A 27,931-nucleotide genomic window follows, 5' to 3' on the forward strand; every position below is an offset into this window, starting at 1 on the left:
CAAATCTATCCGCAGCTTTTTTTACCAAAAGAACTCGCTTACATTTCTCACAAGAATCACCACTGCAGTTCCCTGGTTCAGCGATCTCCAGTAGAGAGATTTCAATTGCCGACCATCTACTCTCTGAGTTACCTCAGCGCTGACTTCACCACTTACTTCTCCCAGTTGTTCTTTCTCCAGAAATTCTCCATCCTTCACCCTTTTACACAAATTGCTTGGTTATCAGGCTTGTAATAATCGTGAGAGAGCGATCGCGAGGGTCGGTGACTTGATATTTCAGAGCACTTTCTCTCAATATTGGCAAAATGAAGTGATTTTAGTTGTGATCCGTTTTCCTGCTCCTCTTTCACTTTGAAAACTTCGAGAAATCCAGGATCAAGAAGTACATCTATAGCTTCCCGCTGTGCTCGAATGAAACTTCTCGATCGGCGGAGTTCACACCACTGAATTTTCTTCACGATCCTGTGTTATTATACTCAGAAAGGCACTTACTCCCTCAGAGCATTGATCAGCCTCTTCGAGCATCTTTGTGAAAAATACGTGTTTAAGCCACCACGATACGGTTACAATGTCAGTGAATGACATCGTCATGATACATAATCGTGCGCGCGCTCCTCAAAATGATATTCGGTCAATTTGTACCTACGTTTGAATCGTTTCGTACCCAAATCACTTGTGGATTCTTGCCAAAACCGCTGATCGATTCTAGCCTGATTGTTAACCCTTCCATGATTCATTTCCCCTTCCCTTGCATGATTTGGTTTTATCGCCTGGTTGATAATGTAAATTGGACTCACAAAGTAGTCGCGCTTCAAAAATGAACACCAGGTCAACAAAACGTATTTAACGCATGCAATATTGCAATTCACAATTAAAAAAAAGCGACCTTAATTTAAACATACTTGCCATGGAAAACATACTTTATTTGTTTGGATACGATACGACCGAGCTGGGTACAAAATGACACAACCGGCTGGGGGTTTACCGTCGTTTCGTTCCATGATCATTTCTTTCTAAGTCGTTTCGTTCCAAGTCAAAGTAAGTCAAAATAATTTCGTTCCACCAAAAAGTCGTTTCATTCCACGCAATAGTCAATTCGTTCCACATAAACACTAACAGTTTTACAAAGTTTAAACTGATAACTTGAAATTTAGAAGTAACTAGTAAGTATTAATTAGGCGGAGGACAATAATAGTATAATAGTCTCGCGCAATTAAAAGGAGGTTGCGCCTTACTGTTAACTAAAATAAATGGTATTGTTGTTAGTCAGTAATGTCCAGAAATGTAAGTAATGCCCAGAATTATTCAGACCTTAACAATTCATGGCTTGGCTTGTAAGCTTGGCAGTCCTCTAGATTTTCTTCATAATGGTTCAGATAAACGGATCAAGAAAATGAGTTTCTTTTTGACAAAATACTAAGATAAGCCGGTACAACCGGAAATCTACTTGGACGAATGTTGCTGTGCGATGCTCATTCGTACGCAAAAAGTCGTATTAAGGCAGGAGATAAACTGAAGGATATTTAAAAACGAGAGATTTCGGAAAGTTGAGGATACACTGATGATCTCGAATCAATAACACAGTTCCTCTTTACACATTGCCTACAAAACAAAAAAATCAGGAAAAAAGAGGAAAACCGTTGTATATTTAACGATATCACTCCCAAATGTCCGGCGCTGTAATTTGTAAACGGTGCCATTTATAGGTAATTACATGATTTCGAATGCAATTTGGGATAAATAAGCACGAATAAATTTTTCGAAGGTGAAACAAATTGCATGAGCCCGTAGGGCGAGTGCAATTTGTAGTCTTAAAAAATGTACAAGTGCTGATTTATCCCAGTCCGTTCCCTTTGGTAAGAAAATATATACGAGAGGCCATGATATTTCTCTTTGGCAGTTCGGAGGTAGCCTGTAAAGCTGGCGGCTTTACGTGCAGTAAATAGATTGGTTTGCCCTCTCAGTAGCTGACAAACTTTTTTAAGCAACGACCATTGTGCTTATTTAGTAGTTTGATATGCGTGATTGTGCGTCGTTAGGCCCATTGTTTCATAGTAAATGAGCTTGTTTCCGTAATCAAGTGCTTGATTGAGAAAAAAATATAATTGCATGTTGATCGAAATATATTATGATTTCGACAGAAAATGAAAAGAGTGTTACTTTAAGGGGCGAACTCGACCAGGCGGTAGCCTGGGGCGAACTTGCGTGATGCAATGATTCTTTTTTTTAATTAGAATGTATTCCTAACTCCAAAGCACCTTTCTTACACAAATCAATTTGTTGAAAGTATTTTGACCGTTTTTATTCGTGGCTCGCAGTTGTACCTCGGTCTCTTGCGGCGACTCTGCAAGAAAAGAGGAATAAAGAGCTTACATGTCAGCAAATATACGAAACAAATTCCATCTTGCCTGCCACAAATTATCCTTCCAGACGAGGATGCTTTGAGATCTGCGTGAGATAGCTTCACCTGTCAACTGTTTATAATGAGAGGTTAGTCTTTCTAACAGGCTACTTAAACTGTGAGAAATAACTTTTTCTATCAGTTAAGAAAATTCTAGCCGCCTGAATCGATGTTCTGTTACAAAGCATCAAGGTTGAGTTAGTTTATCTGAGCAAAAATATTATTAATAGCATTGATCCAAAGATGATTAAGAATCTTCCGCGAACAAGAGCAATGTTAGAATTGTCGATCGAGTTTGGAAGGTGTATGTCGTATGAATCTTCTGAAATTTCGCGCTCTTAGTTCCAACTATGGGTGTTAGACATAGCATTGATCAAAAGATGATTAAGAAACTTCCGCGAACAAGAGCAATGTTTGGTCTGTCAATCGAGTTTGGAAGGTGTATGTCATATAATTATTCTAATTGCGCTCTCTTAGTTAAAACTGTGGGTGATATTTTGCATTTTCAAAAACGGTTAAATTATTAAACATTTTTAAGTCTCAATCTGCTCGGAGGCATAAAAAGTCTTGACATCTCTTTGTTATTGGAGTCCTCGCGTCGAATGTCATGGTACAATAACTAGTTTTTTTACAAGACGGAACTCCTTCTGTGCGTCAATGCTAAACGGAAAACACTATTTCTTTTTGGATTTTTAATCAGGAAGATCATATTATTTTTAAGACAGAACTTTTTCTAGCAATGCTGAACTGGTATGAGAGGTTCTGAAACTGCAGAATGGTAAAAATCCGTGATCGTTATCACAAATTCAGGCCAATATTTCGATATCTGATGACGTTGTTTCATTTCAAATTAAACGGACGTCGGAAATTATAAACAGTAAAATGTGTATGGAAATTGATATTGAAAAGATCAGGAACTAAAATAGTAGACAGAATGTAATCATATATCAACGAAAAGATGGGTAGTTTGTGTGATTAGTACCTCGAGCACCGGATCTAAAATCAGTGCTTGAATAAATTCAAAATATTTCACCCCTCATATGGGTGAATTAAACTTTTGAGAAACGTTCGCTGGCAGCGGCAAATCATGTCTTCATTCTTGAATATACTTTGCTGAAGAGTCTAGAATCGATGGCTTCCTCTATGGGTAACGTGTTGCGGAACTCTAGCGGAGAAGGAAATTTTTAGAAGTCACTTGAAACTAAATCACTGGAAAACCACTTGACCACAGCTTTTTGACGTAGATAAGGGCCAAATCTAGCGATTGAAATAAAACCGGATGCAAAGTCATCTTCTTAATGTTTTAGCTTTTTTGTTGTTTTTCATCTTCATCTCTTAGAGAATTTATCTTTAGACTGCCTAGGGAAAGCTCCCCACGCGGGTTTTTCTGCGAGATCGTGCCTAAGATTTGACGTCACAACCCAAAATACCGTGACCTGCAATGCCATAAAAGTTGAATTTGCTCTACAACCTTGGAAGATGAGTAACAGAGGTAGTGAGTGTTTGCATAAGCAAAGTTGTCATTTTACGGATAAGTTGTGTTGTGTTACATCGGGCCTACCTTGCTAATTTTATAATTTCATTCTATTTGCGTATCTTGCAGTCCTTGGTTTCGCTGTAGGTAGTTATTTTAGGAGGCGAGCGTGGCCTAGTGGTTAGGGCGCTGCACTTGTAAGCCGGAGGTCCCGGGTTCAAGTCCTCCTCCCTGCCACTCGATGGATTTGTCTTCGGTGGCCCCGAATTCAACTCCTGCACGCTTTGTAAATAGCCAACTGGTCTGCCTCCTACCAGTTGGGGTTTTTAACGAGTTTCTGTTCATTTACGATATTTGTTTCCTTATTTACAGTGTCCCCAATTAGCACAGCAGTGCTAAAATACACTGACACTTAAATAAAGTTATTATTATTATTATTATTATTATTATTATTATTATTATTATTATCGTTGTGTCCTTGGCTTCGTGAAAGTGTCGTACAATTTCGTTGGAGATCGAGATGGTGTTTATGATCGAACCTCTCCGGTAGAAATGACCCAAATGAACCCATGGCCCGAGCAACCTGCAACGGAAATACAGCTCCCAGATACTGACGATTTCTCGCACATTATTATTTTTTTTCGGGTAACATGACTCAGGTTTCGGGCGACATGACTTTGGGCGAGATTGCGAATTGACCGTAAGAAATTATGGTTATGTCGCCCGAAAAAAAGTCAAGTCGTCCGAAGAATAAAATACTTAAAAGATCAAAATATCAGACTGTAAATAAGGCAATAATTTGAGAAATTTTTATCACTAAAGCGCTCTTTGTTTCCGACAACACCATGAAGATTCTAAAAGCGTTTTTCGTTCCTAAAAGCAAAGGGAAAAGTTGTTCGTTTCCAACAACAAAATGAAGCGTTGTTCGTTTGGTATGTAATCGTTTATTACGCTGGTTTGGACCTCTACGTTCTCTGCAATGATGATTCATTCACAATTTTTTCATGACTTTATCTAACTGCAAGTGTTTTTTGGTTTTTGTATTCACTTTCAGTAATCAGCAAACTTAGAGCGTTTCACACAGGACGAAGATATGCCAATCATCCAAACAATAGGAAGTAATAAAAACTAAGAGATCTTGACCGAGTTGTTCGGATATGATTGTAAAAAAATTAAGATATCCACAAAGTAGTGACGAGGAAAAATCCTTTTATTCATCGTTGCAAATGTTAACTTGAAAATCTTTCTTAGGGTTGTTACAGTTTAAATTGATTAACTGCGCTCGTCCACGCAATCCTAGACGTTCTATTTTGAATATATTGTTATGTTACTACTATCATTATTATTATCTTTAAGTTCCTACAACACTGATTTAAACTAAGTACCCATCCCTGATACGGGTGAAATCAAACTCGTCTAGTTTACTCAATAGTTCTTACTTGTTAGATACGTACTTCATGGCTTTCAATTTCAATTTATATGCTCAACTGTGCTTATTTTTTCTAATCTCAGGCAAAATGTGTTTCCTTTTTGCAGCTTTCCAGATTTTGCCTTCTAGATTTATGCTTCAAATCCGCTTTCTCTCAATTTTAGGTGTCATTTCAAAAGTAAGTTTTTCTCAGACCATTGATTTACCAAAGTGAGAGATTATTTAACAATTTCTCATCAAGCGAGAGGTACATGTAGATATCCTACCCTTTCACCGACTCTGAGGTTAAATATTTGTTCTGGTTATCACGGTACAAGCTTCATATCTATCGGATCAACAAAGTACTTTATTTTTGACAAAATTCGAAGATAAGTACAACCGGAAATATATTTGGACGAATGTTGCTGTGCGATGCACATTCGTGCACAAAAATCATATTAAGGCAGGAGATAATAAAGGATATTTAAAAAGGAGAGATTTCGGAAGTTTGAGGATACACTGATGATCTCGAATTAATATCACCATTCTTCTTTATACATCGCTTACAAAACAAAAAATCAGGAAAAAGGAGGAAAACCGTTGTAAATTTTACGATATCACTCCAAAATGTCCGGCGCTGTAATCTGTAAACGGTGCCATTTATAGGTAATTACATGATTTCGAATGCAATTTGGGATAAATAAGCACGAGTAAATTTTTCGAGGGATAAACAAATTGCATTTGTAGTCTTTAAAATTATATAAGTGCTGATTTATCCCAGTCAGTTCCCCCTTTGGTAACAAAACTGATACGAGAGGCCATAATGTTTCTCTTTGGCAGTTCAGAGGTAGCCTGTAAAGCTGGCGGCTTTACGTGCGGTAAAGAGATTGGCTTGCCCTTTCAGAAGCTGACAAACTTTTTTAGGCAACGACCATTGTGCTTATTTAGTAGTTTGATATGTGTGCTTGTGTGTCGTTAGGCCCATTGTTTCATAGTAACTGAGCTTGTTTCCGTAGTCAAGTGCTTGATTGAGAAAAAAATAAAATTGCATGTTGATCGAAATATATTATGATTTAGGAAAAGAGTGTTACTTTAAGGAGCGAACTCGACCAGGCGGTAGCCTGGGGCGAACTTGCGTGATGCAATGATTCTTTTTTTTAATTAGAATGTATTCCTAACTCCAAAGCACCTTTCTTACACAAATCAATTTGTTGAAAGTATTTTGACCGTGTTTATTCGTGGCTCGCAGTTTCACCTCGGTCTCTAGCGGCGACTCTGCAAGAAAAGAGGAATAAAGAGCCCACATGTCCGCAAATATACGAAACAAATTCCATCTTGCCTGCCACAAATTATCCTTCCAGATGAGGATGCTTTGTAACTTAATTAAAATCAAGTCATAAGCTTCAAAGGTAATTGTCTCTGTTACTTAACTATCTATGCCAAGGTTGTATAAATTGTGTATGTAAGATGTGTTTGCAACCATAGTAACAGTGGTGATAAAACAAACCCTATTGAACGGTATTCCCTCAGTCACACTCCAAGAAGCAGCAGTTATTCAAGATCTGCGTAAGATAGCTTCACCTGTCAACTGTTTATAATGAGAGGTCAGTCTTTCTAACAGGCTACTTAAACTGTGAGAAATAACTTTTTCTATCAGTTAAGAAAATTCTAGCCGCCTGAATCGATGTTCTGTTACAAAGCATCAAGGTTGAGTTAGTTTATCTGAGCAAAAATATTATTAATAGCATTGATCCAAAGATGATTAAGAATCTTCCGCGAACAAGAGCAATGTTAGAATTGTCGATCGAGTTTGGAAGGTGTATGTCGTATGAATCTTCTGAAATTTCGCGCTCTTAGTTCCAACTATGGGTGTTAGACATAGCATTGATCAAAAGATGATTAAGAAACTTCCGCGAACAAGAGCAATGTTTGGTCTGTCAATCGAGTTTGGAAGGTGTATGTCATATAATTATTCTAATTGCGCTCTCTTAGTTAAAACTGTGGGTGATATTTTGCATTTTCAAAAACGGTTAAATTATTAAACATTTTTCAGTCTCAATTTTCTCGGAGGCATAGAAAGTCTTTACATCTCTGTTGTTGGAATTGTTATTGTTATTCGAATGTTATGGTGCAATATCCTTCTGGGCGTCAATGCTAACAAGAAAACATTAGTTCTCTTGGATTTTCAATCAGGATGATCATATTGTTCTAAGACGGAACTAGCAATGCTGAATAGGTATGAGACGTTCTGAAACTACAGAATGGTAAAAATCCGTGATCGTTATCACAAATTCAGGCCAATATTTCGATATCTGATGACGTGAACGGACGTCACTGAAAATTATAAACAGAAAAGAGCTGTAAAATGTGTATGAAAATCGATATTGAAAAGATCAGGAACTAAAATAGTAGACAGAATACAATCATCTATCAACGAAAAGATGGGTAGTTTGTGTGATTAGTACCTCGAGCACCGGATCTAAAATCAGTGCTTGAATAAATTTAAAATGTTTCACCCCTCATATGAGTGAATTGAACTTTTAAGAAAAGTTCGCTGACAGCTGCCAAACGTGTCTTCATTCTTGAATATACTTTGCTAATGAGTCTAGAATCGATGGCTTCCTCTATGGGTTACGTGTCGCGGAACTCTAGCGGAGAAGGAAATTTTTAGAAGTCACCTGAAACTAAAACGACGGAAAACCACTTGACCACAGCTTTTTGACGTAGATAAGGACCAAATCTAATGATTGAAATAAAACTGGATGTAAAGTCATCTTCTTATTTTTTTTGTTTTTTTTATTATTTGTTATCTTCATCTCTTAAAGAATTTATCTTTAGACGGCTCAGGGAAAGCTCCTCACAGCGGGGTTTTCTGCGAGATCGTGCCTAAGATTTGACGTCACAACCCAAAATACCGTGACCCATAATGCCTTGAAAGTTAAGAAATGTTTGACAACCTTGGAAGATGAGTAACAGAGGTAGTAAGTATTTACATAAGCGAAGTAGTCATCTTAAGGTTGTGTAGTGTTACATCGGGCCTGCCTTGCTAATTTCATTCTATTTGCGTATCTTGCAGTCCTTGGTCTCGCTGTAGTTAGTAATTATCGTTGTGTCCTTGGCTCCGCAAAAAAATGTCGTACACTTTCGTTGGAGATCGAGACGGTGTTTACGATCGAACCTCTCCGATAGAAATGACTCAAGTAAACCCACAGCCCGTGCAACCTGCAACGGAAATACAGCTCCCAGACATCGACGATTTTTCGCACATTACGCTTCATCAGGTAAAACTATGTATTTGAAATTTTACTACTTTCAGCTTAATTAATTCCATGCAAGCAAGCTGTGTTCCAAAAACGTAAATTGTTAGTATTAAATTTTGATTATACCGGATTGAATTTTATAGCTTTCTTGAGCAGAAAAGAAATACGTCCTTCGTTCATAGCACTGATCATTGTCGAGCTAGAAGGTTCCTCACAGCAATGAATCACCTCAATATATTTTGTTCAATTGTCTTTTTGATGGTCGATTTTACGATTTTACGATTTTACGCTATTAACAAACAAGGGATTATACTTCAAACAAACTTGACGAACAATATTACATTTCACCTCTTCTTACGAAGTTTCCAAACTTTTTTCTGGAAGTGTAAACTCGAGCTGCATGAAAAGCAGGTGATCTATGAGCGGCCCGTATTATTATTTAAATCAGTATTCTCAAACGAAGAAAGAACTTAAACATAATAATTGTGGCAGTACATCAATTCAACATTTTTAACATACCAAGCCGTCGAGTGTAATCTTCTGTTCAGGCTACGTAAAACTTCTTACCTAATTTTCCTTTGTAATTTTTTCCTCCAGGGTCTTTGTCTTTGTTTTGTTCATTTATACTGATGATACAATGAAAAGAAAAAGATAATGTTGTCCATTCAACGTTGAGAGTCTTATGCAAAGCCAACAAATGTGACATTAAAAATTAACATCGGTTTATCACTGCAGAGATTATTTCTTATGGAACATTTTTTTTTCTGTTTTTATTTTCTGGGTACTCTCCAAAATGATGATAATACATGTAGAAATACACTTAATGTGCTAAAGTATAAATGTATGTAAGGTCGTTCTTAGAGTTTTAACCCTCATTTCGCGGCTCGGGTTGTGTCAGGCCCAAACCATATTTATACCCGCGAAAATAAACTCTCTTTTTTATTAACTAAAGAACATTTTTTAGTGACAACTCAGTTGTCAAAGCAACCTAAATACTGAATTTTTTCACCCACTTTTAATTGCATTTCTACTGCTTCTTAAGGATAACAGATTATTTGTTACTTTATTCTATGTATGACATTCAAGGGGGTGTTTTCTAGAATTGTTGCGATACTAGTTGTGACCCTTTTGTGGTATTTTGGTATTTGAGGTGTTTTAACTTATTGCCAACATCACCTTGATCTCAAAGGAAAGTTGCTGAGGTGAAAATTGTTTATATTTTGTAACAGTGCATAATTAAAGCTTAACCCTTGTCAGTCAAACAATATGCATCCTATGGTACTGAGAAGAAGAAATGGTTTGTAAATCATAAGTTGGCAATCATTTCATTTATCATCAAGGCCTTAATGTTTGAGTCAGCATTCACACAGTAAGGAGGAATTTGATGCTAATCACTCAAATAGCACTTAGACCAAACAAACTGGCCATCCTGCCACATCCAATTACATTGTGCACCGATTCTAAAAGGCCTGAATTAACATACTAGTTAGGCAGAAAAACTATTCAATCCTCTAAAATATGATAAGGAAGGGATGAAACTTCCAAATCTTTTCTAGAAAAGGAGCTGGTATATTTTAAGCTCAGTGGTTCCTGTGAAAGTTGTGCTATTTTAGTGAATGATACTGTAAGCTTGAAAAACAGAAGCTCTTTTGGGAATTGAGCCTGCCTGTAGAATACAAATGTCCATATTGAGGAAAAACTGAGTAAAAAGATTGTTTCTGAGTATACCTCTGTTAGTCTGCCAGACTTACCCAACTTAAATTCCTTATCTCTCATTTAAATTTAACACTTGACTTCTACATCTCAATCACTTGGTTTTCTTGAAACTTCAAACAACCTGTCATGCTTGAAATAAGGGAGAGCACTGAAAAAGAGAAAAGCCAAACTGTTTTAAAAAATTTTAAGCCTTTGAATAATTAAAGCTCAGCATTTACAAATTGATCTGTAACTTTTGAGGGAAGTCAACCAAAGCCTTAGCTGCAAGTAGAAAACAAAGTGCCAGAACAGAAGATTGGGATTGGAGAGCGCTTAATACCACCAATTATTCACTTTTTCCTAAGATTATTATATAATTAAATTTCGTTATTATAGTGTGTTGGATTGATTTACAGGCTGCAAGAGATGGTAAAACTGATGTCATTAAGCAGAGACTTTCCAAACTTGCATCAAAAAACCAAGCAAAATTTCAAAAATTAGTAAACAAGAGAGATGAGGACAACACCACACCTTTACACTATGCTGTACGATATGGACAGGTGGAGGTTGTCAAATTGTTGGTAGAGCTAGGAGCAGGTAATTATTTTATAAGTAATTAACTTGTTTATGCTTGGAATAGCATGAGGATCTGTAAAACTCCTAATCTTGCAAAATAATCCACAAGGGAATGAATAGTATTAGGAGCTTGAACATATTGAAATTTTGGAAATTACCATGAAATTGCAAACACTGATAGCCTTGAGGGAATGTTATTGTTTTCCAAGGATAAAGATGATCATGCATGAGAAAACTTACTGCAAATAGCAACAGTGATTATTTTGGAGTTTTGAGTTTTCTTTGCATGTTCTGAACTTTACTTTTATTGAAAAGCACATATTGTCCTTATATTTTCACAGACCTAAAGTATACTCTTTGTGTGTTACTGATGCACTGTAAGAAAGAATTATCTTACAGTCGTGTAATTGCTCTCACTGGTAATTAGAGATGCATGCACTCTGATTGGTTGAAGATTGCAATGTATCTTGCTATATCACATCACACATGGTGATTATCATAGGAGGCTAAATTTAAAAATGCCCCCCTCACCAGTGTTAGTGAGGAACTGATGAATGCAACAAAGGAAATTGGATACCAAAAGCACAGAAGGTGCTGTTATAAGTTTAACTACACTGTATTAGTCTGGAGTAACACTTTTCAAAAGAACAATCTGAAGTTTTTAGTTGAATGTATTAAATGAACTCATTAAATACTAGTGGCAAGTAAGTAATCAAACTATTGAAACAGAACATCAAAGTGAACATTTACAATAGAATTTGAAAGCACCTACAGAAATTACAGTATACTAAGACAAATTATTCACAGAAGGGGAAGTGAATATTGTTGAATAATATAACAATATTCACTTTGCCTTTCACAAATAATTATTGCTAAATAGGGGGTGTAGGTCTTAACCCTTTAACTCCCAAGATCTGATTGTTAATTCTACCCTCTAGCGGCTGCACATTTCCTTGTAAATTAGTAATGAGAGCTTGATGCTAGATCAAGATAGCAGCTTCTACCTGATAAGTTTGAGTATTCTGATCATCTGTTTGCTGAATAATGCATGGATATTTAGGGAGAAGGTTCACGTTAATCACTACCGGGAGTTAAGGGGTTTAGCACTTTAGGACTTCTTTATCTATACCCCTGCTCTAACAAGTAGGTTCTTATCCAAATGTTATCTTTTTGATAGTTATTGACATCCCTGGAGAAGATGGAGCGTCTCCCTTGCATTATGCTGCAAGATTCCGAGCAAACTTATCTCGCCCATCTGCCAGACAAGTGTCACAAGTGATTGCTGGTGGGGAAAATGGAACAGTTCCTGATGGGGTAGTAGAAACTAATATAGATGTTCTAGCTGCACCTCTGACACATGCCATCAGCTCCAATAGTCTCGGAGAAGTGAACCAAGCTATGTCACAGGTCTGAAGAGTATATGTTGTAGTTGATTCAAAGGAATTTTTGCGGAAAATTTTTGTGATGGACGGTGATTGGCAAATATCTTGACATGCAAACCATCAGTTGAATATGTTTTGTTAGTATATACCACACAACACAGGTGGAAGGGCACAGCTAGGAAGGGTTCCTGGGGTGCCCGTGACCCCCCCCCCCCCCCCATGACATTGTAAGCCTTTTTTTAAGCAAACAACCTACAATATCCAATATCTTAAGTTTTTAAAGAAACTGTGGTGCTGCTTGGGTGGAGAGTATAACAGGGTAATTCAGGCTGACATTTTGAGCATTAGTCCTTCATTAATTGTTCTGTTCAGTTCATCTGTGACAATAGCATATTATTTACATACGGGAAGGATTGATAATGTCAAACAAATCATGCAAGTGAATTATAATTGGTTAAAAAGTTGAAAAACAGAGATGAAAGAGAGATCAGAATCCACTATGGTTTTTTAATTGTTTCATTATCGTCAAATTGTTTGGGGGAGTATAGCTACTCTCAACTAATATGTATTGTTTTATTTACATTTACGGCTGTATGTTTAAAATTGTCTAAAACCTAAGCAAGGGAGGCATGCTAATTACTTTTGCCACTTACTGTTAAGTTTAATTTCCACTTTCAATTGTTTCAGATTTGTAACTTAACAGAACCTTCACACTAATCAATTTCAAATCAAACTCTGGCATTTTGAGATATAATTTTCAACCTACCATTCATGTTTTAACTGCAACATGCAACATGTACACCAGCACATGCACATGCACTCTTTGTGTTTCATAATTAATTTTATTTTTGCTATAACTTATTTATAAACTTCATGCTTATCAATAGAATGAAAGACAGAGATTTCCAAAAAAATAACCTCTAACATTGAATTTTCTGTGACATCTCTGAAAAAAATCAAAATCTTGATATTTGTGAGTGTCAAGCAAGTTCAACAAGAATATAGAGTTGAAATGAGTTTTGAAAACATGCATAATCCACTCTGCCTCAAGTGCAACTGGGTTTGTGGATGAGACAAAATCAGTGACCAGTCAATTGGTGGTTCTTGGGTAAAAAATTAATTATTCACATACTGTCAGTTCCTTTTCAACAAACATCCCATCCAGGGGGGAGTAGTGATACTTCTTGTTGTTAGATGCTGAGGAAACTGGGATAAGTTCAAGCAGGGTGAGCTAATTGGCTCTCAATACAGGTTTAACCAGTTTACTGAGCGTAAAAGAAGAAGCAAGGTTGTTGAAGTAAACTCACCTCTGAAGTGAATAGTCTTTTTCTTAGGATGAGCACATCACATGATCAAACTTATTAATACTGGCATATTTATCAGTTTTAATTATTGTGAATTCACCCTGAAATGTTTTCTTACAGGTTCCTTCAGTGGATGAATCTCTAATTCAGTTTTTTGTGAATGAATGCAAAGGAGATGTAAATGTTAAAGATTCTTATGGAAGCACCCCTCTTCATTATGCAGCATCAAAAAGCAATGTAACTGCTATAAAAGAACTGTTGAAGTGTGATGGGATAAATGTTGATGTGAGTTTTCTGTTTTTTTATGTTGTGTAACTTAATAGACAAATGTGAAAGAAGATAACTTGGATTTAGGGTGTTGGAATTGATCAGTTTTGACAGTATATGCCACTTGGCAAGTGTAAGACACAACCTCTTGTAAACATAAAGTTCTATGTGACCAAAAGTTGTAAATTATTGTGTGTCTATATCTTTCATACTGACAGGCGGCAGATGCCAGTGGATCCACACCTCTTCATTGTGCTGCCACTGAAGGTAATGTAGAAATTGTTGAGGCATTACTGGAAGCAGGATCTGATCCGAGGGAAAAGGATTATGAGGGAATGACACCAATTCATTTCGCCTGCACTGACGGGAATCCAGAGACTGTTAAACTTCTATTTGAGCATGCAGAAAGAAAGCGCAATCTACTTGAGATGTTAGAGGACAGAAATAGGGAAGGTGAAACAGCACTTCATTCTGCAGTGGAAGGTGGCTACATTGATATTGTTGAAATTTGTTTGAAGAAAGGAGCAAAGGTGAAAGCAAGACGGGGTAACCTTGCACAGCCATTACACATTGCTGCCATCAACGGATATGTTGACATTGCAAAATTATTGGTTGCTCATAAGGCCAAGATTGAAGCAAGAAATGTGAACCATGAGACACCATTACACAAGGCTGCTGCCTTTAATAAGATTTTTATGGTGGCTTTTCTTCTTGAAAAGTAAGATTAAGAAAGGTTACAGATGTAAAAGTTCTTCAAGTGTCTCAATCCTTGATTCTTGATCCTCGATACTTGATACTCAAGCCTCAATTCTTGATCCTCAATTCTTGATCCTCAATTCTCTATAGTTTCAAGTATTGAGGATCAAGTGTTGAGTTGAGACTGTCAACTTGCCTTCACACATGTTGTATTTCATATTTCCTTGGTGAAAACTTCTCCAAACCAGTAATTTTGATTTTGCTGTTTCTCAGGTCTACATTTATTACCATTACCTGTGATGAAGAAAAGAAACTTAAACTAGCGTGAAAGTTTTAAACTAAAGGAAATTCTGCATCCAAACATACATATCTTGATAATAATCCCCTGGAGTAGTAATCAGCATGATAGTTAAAATTGGGTCATTTAAAGAAATTTTAATTAATGTTATGTTTGGCTTATATCTGCATTGAAGGGTCATTGTCATTAATGGCACAATGTATTTGAGTCAGGATTCCTCCAGTTTGTTACAGCTCCTTTGCATGTGGCAGGAACTCATTTATCTGATGTGTATTACCTGAATATGCAGTAGAAGCTTGTCATGGAAATGGTTTTGAGTTCAAGTTTGTGAGAAGTTCACGTGAGATCAGGTCAAGTTAGAAAGGTTAGGCAGTGTATTTAGTTATTAGTAGGAGAGAAAAGCAGATGGAGATAAAGGTGATGAGGAAGTAGCCAAAAGCTTGAAATACCTGTCAGGGATAAGTTACCACGTAATTTCAGATACCCAATACAGAAGGAAGCTAACTTTAGCAGTGTGTCAGAATTCGAGGCTGAGTGTGTGTGTTATAGCAGAGACCTGTGCCTGCAGGACATAGTATAGCTTTAGTTAATATCTTATATTTTAGTTATTATTATTATTATTATTATTATTATTATATTTGTCTGATTGCACTAGGTTAAATTACTTTGAACAATAAATGTACCAGTAGGCTCCTAGAAACCCAACTTAAATGAGAACAATTTATATCTTTCTCTTGGTACAGAGGTGCTGATATTGATTGCCTTGACAAGGATAACTACACTCCGTTGTTGGTTGCTGCATCAGAAGGACACACAGATGTTGTGTCAAAACTGTTACGTGAAGGTGCAGATTTACAAGTTAAAAACATTCATGATAAAACTGCAATCTTTTTGGCTGCTGAGGAAAACAGAGTTGACACCTTAAAGGTATGTTCTATACATTTTATTGCAGGTTTGCATGCACAGCCTATGTTAACTTTAATTACTATATACATGCATTTTGCTGTTAGAGTCAGAGAATCATGCCACACCAGGATTATTTGGGGACTGGGTTGTTTATTATGATATTATTATGACAAAACAGAGATCAAGAAATGCAGGTGAACTGTAAAACCATATTTAACTACTGCCTTACATGTACAATTATGATTAATGCATCATGTAACAGTTCAGTTGCATCATGCCTGATTTTCATTCAAGTAACTCTCTGTCATAACAAAAGAACAGTTATTTTGAAATGTTTCTGATATTCATGTTTTTTCATTAGTTTTGCTGCAGCACTAATATTCTATAGTCTAAAGCTTTGAACCTGTCATTTGCCACAAGTTGATGGATATTTCCTCATTCTCACCCCTCCTTTACTTAACATTTTTTGTTATCTCTTTTTAAAAGAAACAGTTTACACCAACCCTCTGAATTGTGCCATTGATTTTTACTCTTTTTAACCTAAAGGTGTATAAAATAACTGTGAATAATTTCACAACTTTTTGTCAGGTGATCCTTGAGAATGAAAACGCCAAAGCTTTGATCAATGAGTGTGATAGGTATGAAAACACTCCACTCCATGTTGCTGCTATGAATGGCTATGCCTCTGTTGTTCAGGTGAGGCTAAGTTCAGTGTGTAGCCAAACATTAACTGACATTTACTTACATTTTGGATTGACTAGTTTATCATTTTTGTACTATATTATTTGAAAAAACTCTCTTACTTGGTCAGTGTAGTCTCTGCCGGTTAATTCAACTCTGTTAAGTGTAGACCACACCTGTGTAGGTAGGAGTACATCATGTATCAAGTTTGGTGATCTAACTGTGATACAGGTGTTATTAATTTAATGTTAATTTTTTTTTCAACATTTTTTATGATGACTCTTCACAACATTGTGTAGGCATTGTTGGGTAATAAAGCAAAGATAAATGCAAGAAATGAAGATGAGAACACCCCTCTGCATCTGGCTGCAAAAAATGGAAAAATAAGGTATACACACATCAATTTATCTGCTAATTGACAGTCAAAATTTGTTCAATTTGTAAGTTTTACTTGGAATATATTTCTTTGGAATAACTATATTTTGTTATGCTTGTTTTAAATACAATTGTACAACTATTGTTGTTATTGAGGTTGCTCTTTTGAAAGCATGGATTTTTTCACAGACACTGTGGCACATAATGTGAAACTTTTGTGGTTTAAGTAAATATATTTGTTATTGTAGAGAGTTTTTTGTGTTTTTTTGAGTGTGTAAAACCAAAACCAAAGGAACCACTATAGCCAATCAGAAGGGAAAAAAAGCCTTTAAAAGCCAATCAAATTGAAAACAAGCAAACTTCCTAAGGCGCAGGAAAACGCGGGTGAACAAGTCATGATTGGTTTTAGTTTTACATGTGATTGGTTGACAGAGTGGCGCGAGCTTTCTGAACCAATCACAGGGTGAAGTGAGACAAAATCAATTCAGTGTTAGATCACTTTTGACACTCAATTAAAAATTGCTCTGAATTGAAATGATAACGATCTTCCCTCTCCTAGGACTGTTCTCGAGCTGATAAAGAGTGATCCTACCATTGTAAATGATGAAGATGAAGCATCAAACACAGCCCTTCACTTGGCAGCCATAGAAGGTCACATAAAGTGCTGCAAGGCTCTGTTAGAAAAAGGAGGTGAAGTGGATGCTAGGTGTGTAGAAATACCATGAGTCCAGAGGTTACCAGTCGTTTGGTGCCCAAGGTTGCTTGCGCTGGGAGAGAAATTTCTTTATTTTTTGTCAAGCTCACCTCGACTAAAACTTGTTTTCGTACGCGCTAATTATGGGTAGAGAGTTGGAAGTGCTCAGTGAGACTCACAACTCCGTAAGAGTTATTCCCTTGGTCTTCTTTCTGATAAACTTGCTTTAAACTAGAATTACAGAAATTTTGAAATATCCTTTGTTTGAAAAACTTTACAGATATTTTAACAGCTTAAGATTCAAGTAATTTGACCGGAATACTGAAAGTGAGGCTAAAACCTTTGATTTACATCCTTAAACAAGGTGACTCTTTTCATTCTCTCCTTTCTTTCATACTTCCCCCCCCCCCCCCCGCAACACTGCACCTTTTACTTACCGAACATAGTCACATAAACAAGTGTTTTATCCTTCTCAAGGAACGCCACATTGTGGACACCCCTGGATTGTGCAGCAGCTAAAGGTCACTTAAAAGTAGCGAACATCCTGTTGGACTATGATTCACCTGTCGATCCTACTGATAAGACCAAGGTAAAGGATAATGTTAAAATATAGAAAAATTCTAAACAAGCATTATTCTTTTTGTAAAATTTGATAGAAAATTTAGTTTCTTTATTCGTGATGTATTACAAAGGTGAAGTATTAGTGAGATATCAGGTACCGACCTTGTTGAAAGAAAAAGATATTCAAGGTCGCCCTCTGACCCCCGGGAGTGACTAGCATTTAAACTCTCCTAACAATATCACCCCATCAATCACATAGCGAGGTTACGAGAATCTAGGGAATGATTACCAACAAAAGAAGCTCTTAATTGTTGAACAAATGGAGAACAGTATGGAGAATATTCATACTGATGAGCGTGAAGGGTTGATCTGTTAAAAATAATCATGTTTTTCGTAAGGGAAATAGAGTCCTTATAGTAATGAGTTTTGCACTTCCATCGCCGGGCCATAAATAAAAAGGCCACTTAAGAATCTCTCTATCGTTTTAGAAATTTACTCATTGCTCATGTACACTCTGCTATATGTGACTCGTGTTTCTTTTACAGACCACACCTTTACATTTGGCCGCAAAAGAGGGCCATGCTGAAATGGTGACGCTCCTGCTGTCTAAAGGTGCTGACATTACACTAACAGACCTGAGTGGAAGAAACTGCCTCGACTTAGCAGCAGATCACAGCCGCAAGTGAGAACCATTGCTTTTTTAACATAATAGAAATCGAATTACACGCGTTCACGTGCAGTCTCGTGTATTTCTTTTTCCCTACGCATGTGGAACTACATGCTGTTCAAGCGCTTATAATTCTCACATATTGACGCGCAGATAAGAGCTACTTTACTCGCAAGCGACACTGTGTTTGTGAAGTGACACACCCTGCTAGGCTTGGTGTGACGTTCTTTTCTTCTTACCACACTTTGAGGTCATCCGTGATCTATTACTAAACAGAAGCATGGCAACATAGAATCAATTTTTTTAAAAGGAATTGTGAGTTGCGTAATCATCAGACAGAAAGCTGCAACGAAGCATTCTTCCGCAGCCGCTCAACCTAGCTTCGTGCTGATGATTTAACGGCCAGTGTGGCCTTAGTTTGTCTATGGTAATTCATGGCTATTGATCTAATGCTTCTGTTGTTTTGTTAATACAAATGTACCTGTTTTCTTGTGTTCTACAGGGAAGCAGCCATGGCCATCGTCAAAGATGAACAATGGATCGATGTTCTAAAGAACAAATCATGGGAACAGAGTCACGTCACCACTCCATTGAGAAAACTGATCATTAAACTTCCTTGTAAGTCGACTCTTAATCTTATTCAAATCTTTAAGCAGGGTGTGAACAAGTTATAAAAGAACGTTTTCTTTATTTGCGTTCGATTCGGTTCAGGACTTTCAAACCTTTCTCGTGTTCTTCCCGCTCTGAGCTACCGAAGCAGCTAATTGGTCGGTAAACTGATGGAATGTGCGACTTATTTGCAGTGCTTAAGAAATCTTGACATTTGTGATTTTGTGAATGCTAACCCTGTGGGTAGTGGTTAATAAGGGGTTTTGTAGTTTCGTTGAAATATTTTGATTTGATGTTTGCAAGGAAGACAAGTGATGAAGGGTATATAAATATCAACGATATTTATAAATGTAAACAAAAAAAAAGGAGCGTATTACAATTAAAGAAATTCTTCTGAAATTTCCCTTTCTGCACTCAGCTGTTGCAGAAGCAGTCCTCAACCGTTGTGTCAAAGAAAGTAACCACCATGTCGAAGACAAGAAGTACGAGTTGACCTTTTACTATGAGTTTTTGGAAGACATCTACTTGGACTGGTCAGATGGGGGCGATGCAGCTTCGGAGACGTCCAGTGTAGCGAGCTTTTCAATGGAAGACGTCGCAGAGGATGAAGAGTTTAGGAAGATTCAAGGGTCAGCTGGTGTGGCTGAAGCTGTGACTCAGTTGGAGAAGAAGGATAGTCATCCTCTTATGATTATGGTAAATTTACGCCTTTCTGTGTACTTTTAAATGAATTGTTTGTCTTCGTATATTAAAGTGTGATTAAGGCTAACTGGACGCAAAACAAAAGGGTAAGGAAGGGGTAGGAAGAGGGACTGGGAGTTATCCGGGGGAAGAAAGAATAACCAACTAGAAAGCATATTTATTCCCCTCACGGCGTTGTTGATAATCCTTAGTTTGTGAAAAGATAGAGGGGCCGCAGCCAGGATAAAACATCTTGTAAAATTTAAAAAACGATCTCTGGCTAAAACTTTTAAAAAATACGAGCTTTCGGCTGTTTGCGCTACAGCCTTCAACGGGTAAAATGATAAAATGATATTCTTACCTTTTTATCATTTTACCCGTTGAAGGCTGTAGCGCAAACAGCCGAAAGCTCGTATTTTTTAAAAGTTTTAGCCAGAGATCGTTTTTTAAATTTTACAAAATCCTTAGTTTGGCTCAAGATGAAGCTTTTCTGTTGTGTGCATGGACCAGTTAAGAAGCATTGACGGGAGTTATGGGGATGAAGGAATAATGCAAAGAAGCAAACATTTTAGGGATAAGGAATGGAGGGAAGAAAGGAAAGATGCACAAGTGGACTGGATGGATGGATAGAGGAAGAAAGGAAGGAAGGAAGGAAGGAAGGAAGGAAAAGAGCAAGAATTAGGGGGAGGCAGGGAGTCCGAGAGGGAGGGAAGGAGGGGTGGAAAGAAAAGGGTAGAAAGAAGGGGGGGGAGGAAGAAAGGAAGAGAAGTTTTTTTTAGTCCCTTTGATCAATCTGATGACCTTAAATTGTTAATTTTAGGTGAAGAATAAACGTGAACAGTTGCTTGGCCATCCTCTTGTCACGTTTCTGTTAGATTACAAATGGAAGACGTTTGGCAGGTACATTTATTACTTCAAGCTGGCCCTCTATTGCTTGTTCTTGATGTTTTTGACTGGTTACACTGTTTATTTGACTGAGCATGGCCCAGTTTGTGCCAATGGAACTGTAGTTGACAAAGGAACTGCGGACGAGAGCTCTGTTCTTTACATCTTGTGGATAAGGATCGGGCGTATTGTGATACTGGCGCTAGCATCGATGCATATTCTTTCTGAGGTAGGATACTTGTTACTGATTGTTTAAAGCAGTATCAGTATTTTAAAGTAAGTAAATCAAAATTGATAAATAGAATGGTAATTTAAGATTCTTTCCCCCCCCCCCCTCCTCCCACGTGTGCCTCTAGTTGTAATTTTATAATCCTCCTTGCGTCAAGCCTGTGGTCTCAAATTGTCGAACTAAAGTTCGTTTCTGTAATGGTAAATGACACACTCCGTGCATGAAACTTAAGAAAGCTGGGATTTTTGTTTTATTTAAGCCCCGTTTAAACGGTCATGATAGTTGATGATAGTTTCAACTATCACGCCCATTTGGACACGAACCATCATTCGCTATCTTCGACTATCATTGACTATTAACACTTATCATGTGTTTGGACGTGTTCAAACTCTACATGATAACTGATGATAATTTTTGCCGTTTAAACGAGCGGATGATAGGGAATGATAGTATTTCGGTCAGCAGTCTTGCCAAAAACGGGCTTAAACTGATATGGCAAATGGTAAAATCACTGAAGTAACCGTGAAAATTTCGCAGAATGTCGCGTGATTCATTCTCATTATCCCCTGGTAGGCTTTAGTATCTTCAACTCGCAATTTCTTGAGTAAAATTTCAAAATGCCACCGAAATTACTGACCTTAGCGCGCGCCTTTTTTGTTCATAGTTACGCGATCTCATTGACTGATTTAGTCATTTTATTTTGAACGCAAACATGTTAGTCACTTTTAGTGAGTGATATTTGAAACTATCATCAAGAATCATGACCGTTTGAACGGGGCTTTAGTCTTAAAGAGTAACGACTTTTGAAGTAAAATAAATCTACTTCAGTTTGTAGAAAAACGTAACTTGTGGGTTAAGGACCACTGATTATTTACTACCGGATGGGAAGGGATCTTGGCTGTGTTACGATGATATTTAGTTGACCTCTCCCCCCTCTCCCCCCCCCCCTCCAGGGCTTTGTAGTGTTCTTATGATCCTCTTCATTGGAAGTGAATGGCAGTCAATTTTTTGTAGTCCTCCCTGTGAGGGCCAAAATTACTCGTACATGTCAAAAACACGCTTTTCAATATGCTTCAACAATATATTCTCACAAACGAAACAAACTGAAGTATTGATGGGAAATGAATAATCGAAGCGATTAAGGAAAACGACTTGGGACAGTGAAACGATAAAGCCGATTGACTAAAATTTACAGTATAAGACTTCTACAAGTGACACATACAAAGGAAAATTATGCAAAAAAAAGAAGTAACAGAACGTCGATGAAAGTAATGAACGTGAAAACAAAAGAACTTAATGAAAATGCGATAAAAAAGAAAAAATGCTAATTCTTACTGACTAACGTCAAATAATTTTGGTGGCAACACTCCCTTCATACTCTGTTGGCGAGGACTGTTCCCCCCTCACCCCCCTACCCCTGTAAACCAAGTGATCCCCTTTCAAATCCTTCGCACCCCTTCCTGGTGATGAATAATGACTGGTCTCTTAACGATCGAAAATAGGTCAGTCGTGTAAATCTGTTAGTTTTTTCCCTTTTTTATTTTTTCTTTTGCATTTCTTTTAATTCGATATTCGTGGCCCTTGCAGTTGTTCCAACTCGTGTATCAGCTCAGGCAGTATTTCTCTTGGGAGAACCTTTTGGAGTGGGGTGTCTATGTGCTAGCCATTGTCTACATAGCTGATGAGTTCCAAGAGAGTTTAGACACCAGGTACGTGTCAGAGATAATCCTAGGTTATGTGAAGTTTCAGAATCACATGTTGACATGGTCTGCACTTAAAAACTCTGTCGTACTTTGTTCGTGAACGCTTTTTGATTTAGTGTTGTAAAATTATAACTCAAGTGTTCTAACGTCTCGTGTTCAAAATCAAAAATTGGACACCACCCCTGTCACGTCAATTCTTGAGTGGAAGTGCTCAAACCTAACTAATCTCTTTGTTTCACATTGCAGCTGTTCGACGGCGAAAAAAACCATCGGAGCCTTATCAATCTTTCTTGCTTGGATGGCTTTGGTGTTATTCATCAGAAAGTTTCCAAAGCTTGGTATTTACGTGGTGATGTTTACAAGCATTTTCTACACATTCACGAAATTCTTCATGATCTATGTGTTGTTCCTAGTGGCCTTTGCGCTTTCGTTTTTTACGCTGTTCTATGATCCTAAGGTGAGCTAGATCTCTTCCAAATCCACACAGATACATTGGAGTTTGTTATTCAAAAGTGATAACTTTTAATTTTTCACAATAGTTGTTTAAATTTCCCCCGCTCATTGATGTGTAGTAGAATTTTTCAACAAACGATTTTCGGATTTTACGGTTCCGTCCGATTTCGGACGGTTAAACCTTCTTTTGGATGCTTCGTACTTTTTTGAACGGTTTCGGACAGTTTGCAATACAAGCTGCGCCGATGGTCCTGCAATAACCAGACTTGGTTATTGCAAAAACCTGGTTTCCAAACACGGAAATAAAACGTTGTTTCTTCAAACAAACCAGAATGAATTTTTTTTCGTCCATCGATGGACCTCAGGTACTTCAAATCATGATACACGATTGTGAGGCGGGAAATGACGTCATTTTTATGGTCGACATTCTCGTCAATGATAAGCCTGCGAGAATTAAGCCTCTGTAAAAAGAAGAAAGAAATCCTAGTGCTCTATACAGTCAACGAGGAAGCCCTTAGCCGCTTCCCACGGTCTGTTTCCTATTTTGCTTTTGAAATAATGAGCAGTTGAGTGAAACAGTTGAGAAGGTCACACTTCATACATTAACTCTCTCACAGCAAAGCGTCCGTGGGTTTGGGGAGCCTAGCCGTGCAATCGTGAAGACAGCAGTGATGATGATTGGAGAGTTTGACTTCGACGACTTATTCAACTCGCCAGACCAGGATGTTCCTGATGTCGCGTGGTTCATTTTTATTGTCTTCTTGATTATCATGACTCTCATCTTGATGAACTTATTGGTGAGTTTTCTTGTGTTCATTTGCCTGGTGTCGATTAATTTTAGATAGTGACTCTTAATTATACTCAGGGCTTGCTTTACATGCCCATTCTCCATCATAACAGGGCGTATCTTAGAAGTGTCAACTAAATTACATGTGAAACCTTTTTTATTTTCACCAAGAACAGTCTGTGTAACACGCGTGCGATTTCACCAGGCCTGCGCTTTATTCGCGCCCGACATAGCCAGAGGAAGCTCTCACACGCGGGCGTGTTCCTCGCCTTCCTTTCCGCCTTCCTTTCCGCCTTCCTTTCCGCCTTCCTCTGCTTTAAAGTGGGAATTTTTAACTTGGAAATGGCCTTTTATTACGCCAAGTATGATGCTCTGTAGACTGAATCATCCTTCTATAAAGCCTGAGTATTCGCATAACACGTCAAGTAAGATCTTCGTCAACTTTGAGTTATGTGGGTAGTGTTATTCAACAAATTCGCAATTTTGTCTTGCTACATTTACAATTGTGAAATAAGTAAAAAACATAATCACATCATATTACAGATACCGTGTTGCCTTCAGTATACGATGGTCAACCTTAGTAAAGCTCAATTTTGCATCATCGACAGGACTAAACCAACTTAAATGAAATACTTGATAGGTTAGTTTGAAGTAATGAGTCTGCTGACGCTTCAGGGTAGATGTTTTCAAAACCTGCGTTTGGCTGCGAGTATGATGTGTTTTGTTGATTCTCTGTGTTATTCTCTCCCAAGATTGGTTTGGCTGTGGACGACATCAAAGGTGTCCAGGAGCAGGCTGTACTCGAGCGCCAAGCCATGTTGGTACGGATAAAGCCAGTAGCCTTATAGAAACTCAAATTCATACACAGATCCCCCCGTATGCGCCCATGTCCTTTCCTCTTCTCTTTTTCACAAGAATAGTTTGGGACTGATATTAAGGAATGTTCCATCGAAATGACGTTACTCTCACTTACCTATAGTTTATCTGTTTGGTGGTTATTTGGACATAAATCCTTAAAAAACTGATTGATGGACTGATTGTCTGTCTGACTGATTAACTGGCTGATTGACTGATTGAAGGACGGACTGACTGATTGATGGACGAACTGACAGATTGATGGACAGACTGACTGATTGATGGATGGACTGACAGATTGATGAACGGACTGACTGATTGAGGAATGGACTAACTGATTGGTGGACGTACTGACTGAATGACTGACTGACTGATTGATGGACGGAGGGGCTGATTGACTGACAGACAGTCTGTCAGTCAGTCAATCAGTCCGTCTGTCCATCAATCAGCCTGATTTATTGATGGACGGACAGACTGACGGACTGACTGACTAAATGACTGTCGGCTGACTGACTGATTGACTGACGGACTGACTGACCAATTGACTGACAGACTGACAGAATGTCTGACTGATTGTCCCACTGATTGACCGACTGACTCACTGACTTACCAATTGACCAACGGACTGTCTTATTAACTGTTGGACGAAATGACTGATTGATTGTTTGATTAATTGACTGCGTTTCACAGAAACGAGCGAAACGCAGTAAGATGGAAGTTTGACGTCCACCCCTAGCGCAGCCGTGAAAGAAATTTGTCGCTTTCATTCCACGCAAATGTTTTACTTTGCTCTCAAATGTGGTACCCCATATAATAATAGCAGTTCGTTTGGCTTACGGACTATTTCTCTCTTTCTTGCTAAAGGTTGATTTAGCAATGGATGTAGAGAAAGCTTTTCCCAGAAGACTTCGAAAACGGCTTATACCAGAAAGGGAAGTCGTTCGACCGAACCAATATGAAGGATTCAAAGGTTACTGGTACAGTCCCCCCATCTCTGCACAGGAAGTCCAAGTAGCGTTGAAGCCGAACAAGGTAAGTGCAAATAAATCCATCAGCAACAAGAAAGTATCAAGTTGAGATACTTAATTCTGCCCATAATACTTATTCCTACAGCTCAATTATTTTTGTGGTTTTACTTCTCATTATGGGAGATCCCCTTATGGATCCAGAAATAACCGATAATGTCCCGTGGGGCATAATTTTGCTGTCCACTGAAGCATTCAAGTCAAATTCAAGGTGCATGTGATATGATTCAGGGTGTGTCAAGATACCTTGAGTCTAGAAAGAACCTGAGTGGGATTACAGAGTGCACTTCGATAAGTGTCTTAAAACCAAAACCAAAGAGATTACAACAGCCAATCATAACAAACTATGAAGCGCGGGAAAACGCCATTGATCAAGTCGTGATTTGTTTTAGTTTTCAATCTGATTGGTTGAGCATTTCCGCGAGGGTCCTGGGTCAATCACAGAGCGGAGATAACCAAACTAAAACAATCCCAGTTCTTGTGTTTTTTGAGAATCATTTGAAAATTTCTCTACGCATAATTCACTCCCCATTTTTAATTCTCCCCCGATGAGGGGCAAAATTCATCCATTTTTGATCAGTATTTTATATGGTTATTCATCTTTCCACAAAAATGGCTGAGTGACCGGAATAGTTGGAGTATTCAGGCTTAATATTTAGACTGCTCTAGAGGTGGACGCTGATGTCACTGGTGTTGTGGCGGCTGTTGTAAAAATACCTCAAGCCTTCCCCTTATTCTCTCTCTTCATGTTTGAGGGTGAGAGTGAATTTTATCACAAGAGGACTGTTTAGATGAATGACTGATGTTTCGAAATCAAGAGCAGGCTCATGGTCACAGTCAGGCGGGAGTTTTTCTTAAAATGGAATTGAGAACTCAGAAAAAAGAAATAGTGTAGAAAAGTGGCTCTCTACAGGGAGACTTGTACTCACTTCTTTGGTATTTGACTCTCAACTTAAACCTCTGACTTTTGATTTTCCTTTGCTGCTATCTTGTTGTAGTCGTCCCTTGAAGTGTTGTCAGACCGAACGGATGAACTCCAAGAGACTGTGCTAGGAATGAAGAATCGCTTGAAAACAATGCAGTGTAACCAGGAGGAGATACATAAGATGCTGGCGGGAATTGTCAAGAAACTTGATGCCATCGTCGAAGGAGATGACGATGAAGACGATCAGTTGTTTTAGTCGCGTGAAGTTATAAAACCGCTGGTCGTTTAGAATGGCAAATAACTGGGTTCACGAGCAACGCGTTTACAGATCATTAGAGTAGTGAGACTATTGTAACTTGAAGAAGGATTCTTATGTCATACACACGAGGTTTTTTTGTTGACTGAGTGATTGAATAGTGAATCATGAATGTATTTATGCACGCATTAACGTTGTCTTCGTTACGCAACTTGTACTCAGTCTGAGTGGAGCGTTGTAAACCGAACGACAGTTTCAAAGGAGGCTAGTTGCACTCATACACGAAAAATGTGTTGAAAAAGTGTTGTTGAAATTTTAACAGTTCTACTGATATTTGTCTACATTAAGTGTCAGGAAATATTTATACCAGTACCAGAAATGTGGCTTTCTTTTGCACCACAAAAACAAAAATATATATGTGGCACTTAAACGACCGCTGTTTGGTTAGTTTAGTTAATTATATATAGGCTATTTTTAGAAAAATGAGATATTTAATAGATGTGTGTACCCAAATTATTCAGTAGCTTACTAAGAAATACAAGAATTATTGAAGTCAAGCAAAATATTTATGATACACGGGAGAATCGTTTGCGAACCTCCATTGTACACGCCCAGCACAAATCCATCTCACCTGAATAAAGAGCAGATGGAGAAGGCTAGCTCTGAGTTAAAACAAAATATATGTTAATTAATTCTTTTTTAGAATGAACCGGTTCATGTTCTTAATAGAATCCTTCGTTGAAAAGTTAAAAATAGTTAGGGATGGGAATTTTTTGAACCTCGGATTAGCAGCACTTGTCTCAAAGAATAAACCATTTAAACGAATGTTTGGAATGTGGTTGTTTCTGCTAAGTTATTTGAAATGCTACTTTCTGGCT

At 37.8% G+C, this 27,931-nt stretch overlaps 1 protein-coding gene and 1 long non-coding RNA gene across 5 annotated transcripts; one reads left to right on the forward strand and one right to left on the reverse strand.

The window, feature by feature from the left end:
* The first annotated feature begins 2,206 nt into the window (after positions 1-2,206).
* Positions 2,207-27,887, forward strand: LOC113671784 (transient receptor potential cation channel subfamily A member 1 homolog). 4 transcript variants are annotated; one of them, XM_089180490.1, is made up of 22 exons: positions 6,837-6,887; positions 8,109-8,261; positions 8,360-8,564; positions 10,655-10,835; positions 11,992-12,221; positions 13,621-13,785; positions 13,986-14,485; positions 15,505-15,688; positions 16,256-16,363; positions 16,648-16,736; positions 17,283-17,429; positions 17,895-18,006; positions 18,524-18,660; positions 19,148-19,263; positions 19,673-19,950; positions 20,756-21,049; positions 22,637-22,758; positions 22,999-23,209; positions 23,823-24,002; positions 24,745-24,813; positions 25,712-25,879; positions 26,871-27,887. In XM_089180490.1, exons 3-22 carry the CDS (start codon positions 8,415-8,417, stop codon positions 27,051-27,053), a joined length of 3,624 nt encoding a protein of 1,207 aa, XP_089036616.1. In that variant the 5' UTR covers positions 6,837-6,887; positions 8,109-8,261; positions 8,360-8,414; the 3' UTR covers positions 27,054-27,887. The 4 variants fall into 4 exon arrangements, with proteins under 4 accessions (XP_089036617.1, XP_089036615.1, XP_089036616.1 ...); XM_089180491.1 differs by lacking the exons at positions 6,837-6,887; positions 8,109-8,261 and adding an exon at positions 2,207-2,490; XM_089180489.1 differs by lacking the exon at positions 8,109-8,261 and having other exon boundaries at positions 6,773-6,887.
* LOC149041702 (uncharacterized) lies at positions 3,079-4,049 on the reverse strand. Its single transcript, XR_016179162.1, has 2 exons — positions 3,963-4,049; positions 3,079-3,658 (listed from the first exon to the last, which is right to left on the reverse strand). It is a non-coding gene; the product is annotated as an uncharacterized LOC149041702 (long non-coding RNA).
* Positions 27,888-27,931: the final 44 nt, after the last annotated feature.

This window comes from Pocillopora damicornis, chromosome 8, assembly GCF_964200805.1.
Source record: "Pocillopora damicornis chromosome 8, jaPocDami1.2, whole genome shotgun sequence".
NCBI lineage: Eukaryota > Metazoa > Cnidaria > Anthozoa > Scleractinia > Pocilloporidae > Pocillopora > Pocillopora damicornis.

Coding starts and splice junctions, on each gene's coding strand:
- LOC113671784 (XM_089180491.1), top strand. CDS start 8,415: ATGTCGTACACTTTCGTTGGAGATCGAGACGGTGTTTACGATCGAACC. Junction 16,364..16,647: donor GCTATGCCTCTGTTGTTCAG/GTGAGGCTAAGT, acceptor AACATTGTGTAG/GCATTGTTGGGTAATAAAGC. Junction 17,430..17,894: donor GGAGGTGAAGTGGATGCTAG/GTGTGTAGAAAT, acceptor ATCCTTCTCAAG/GAACGCCACATTGTGGACAC.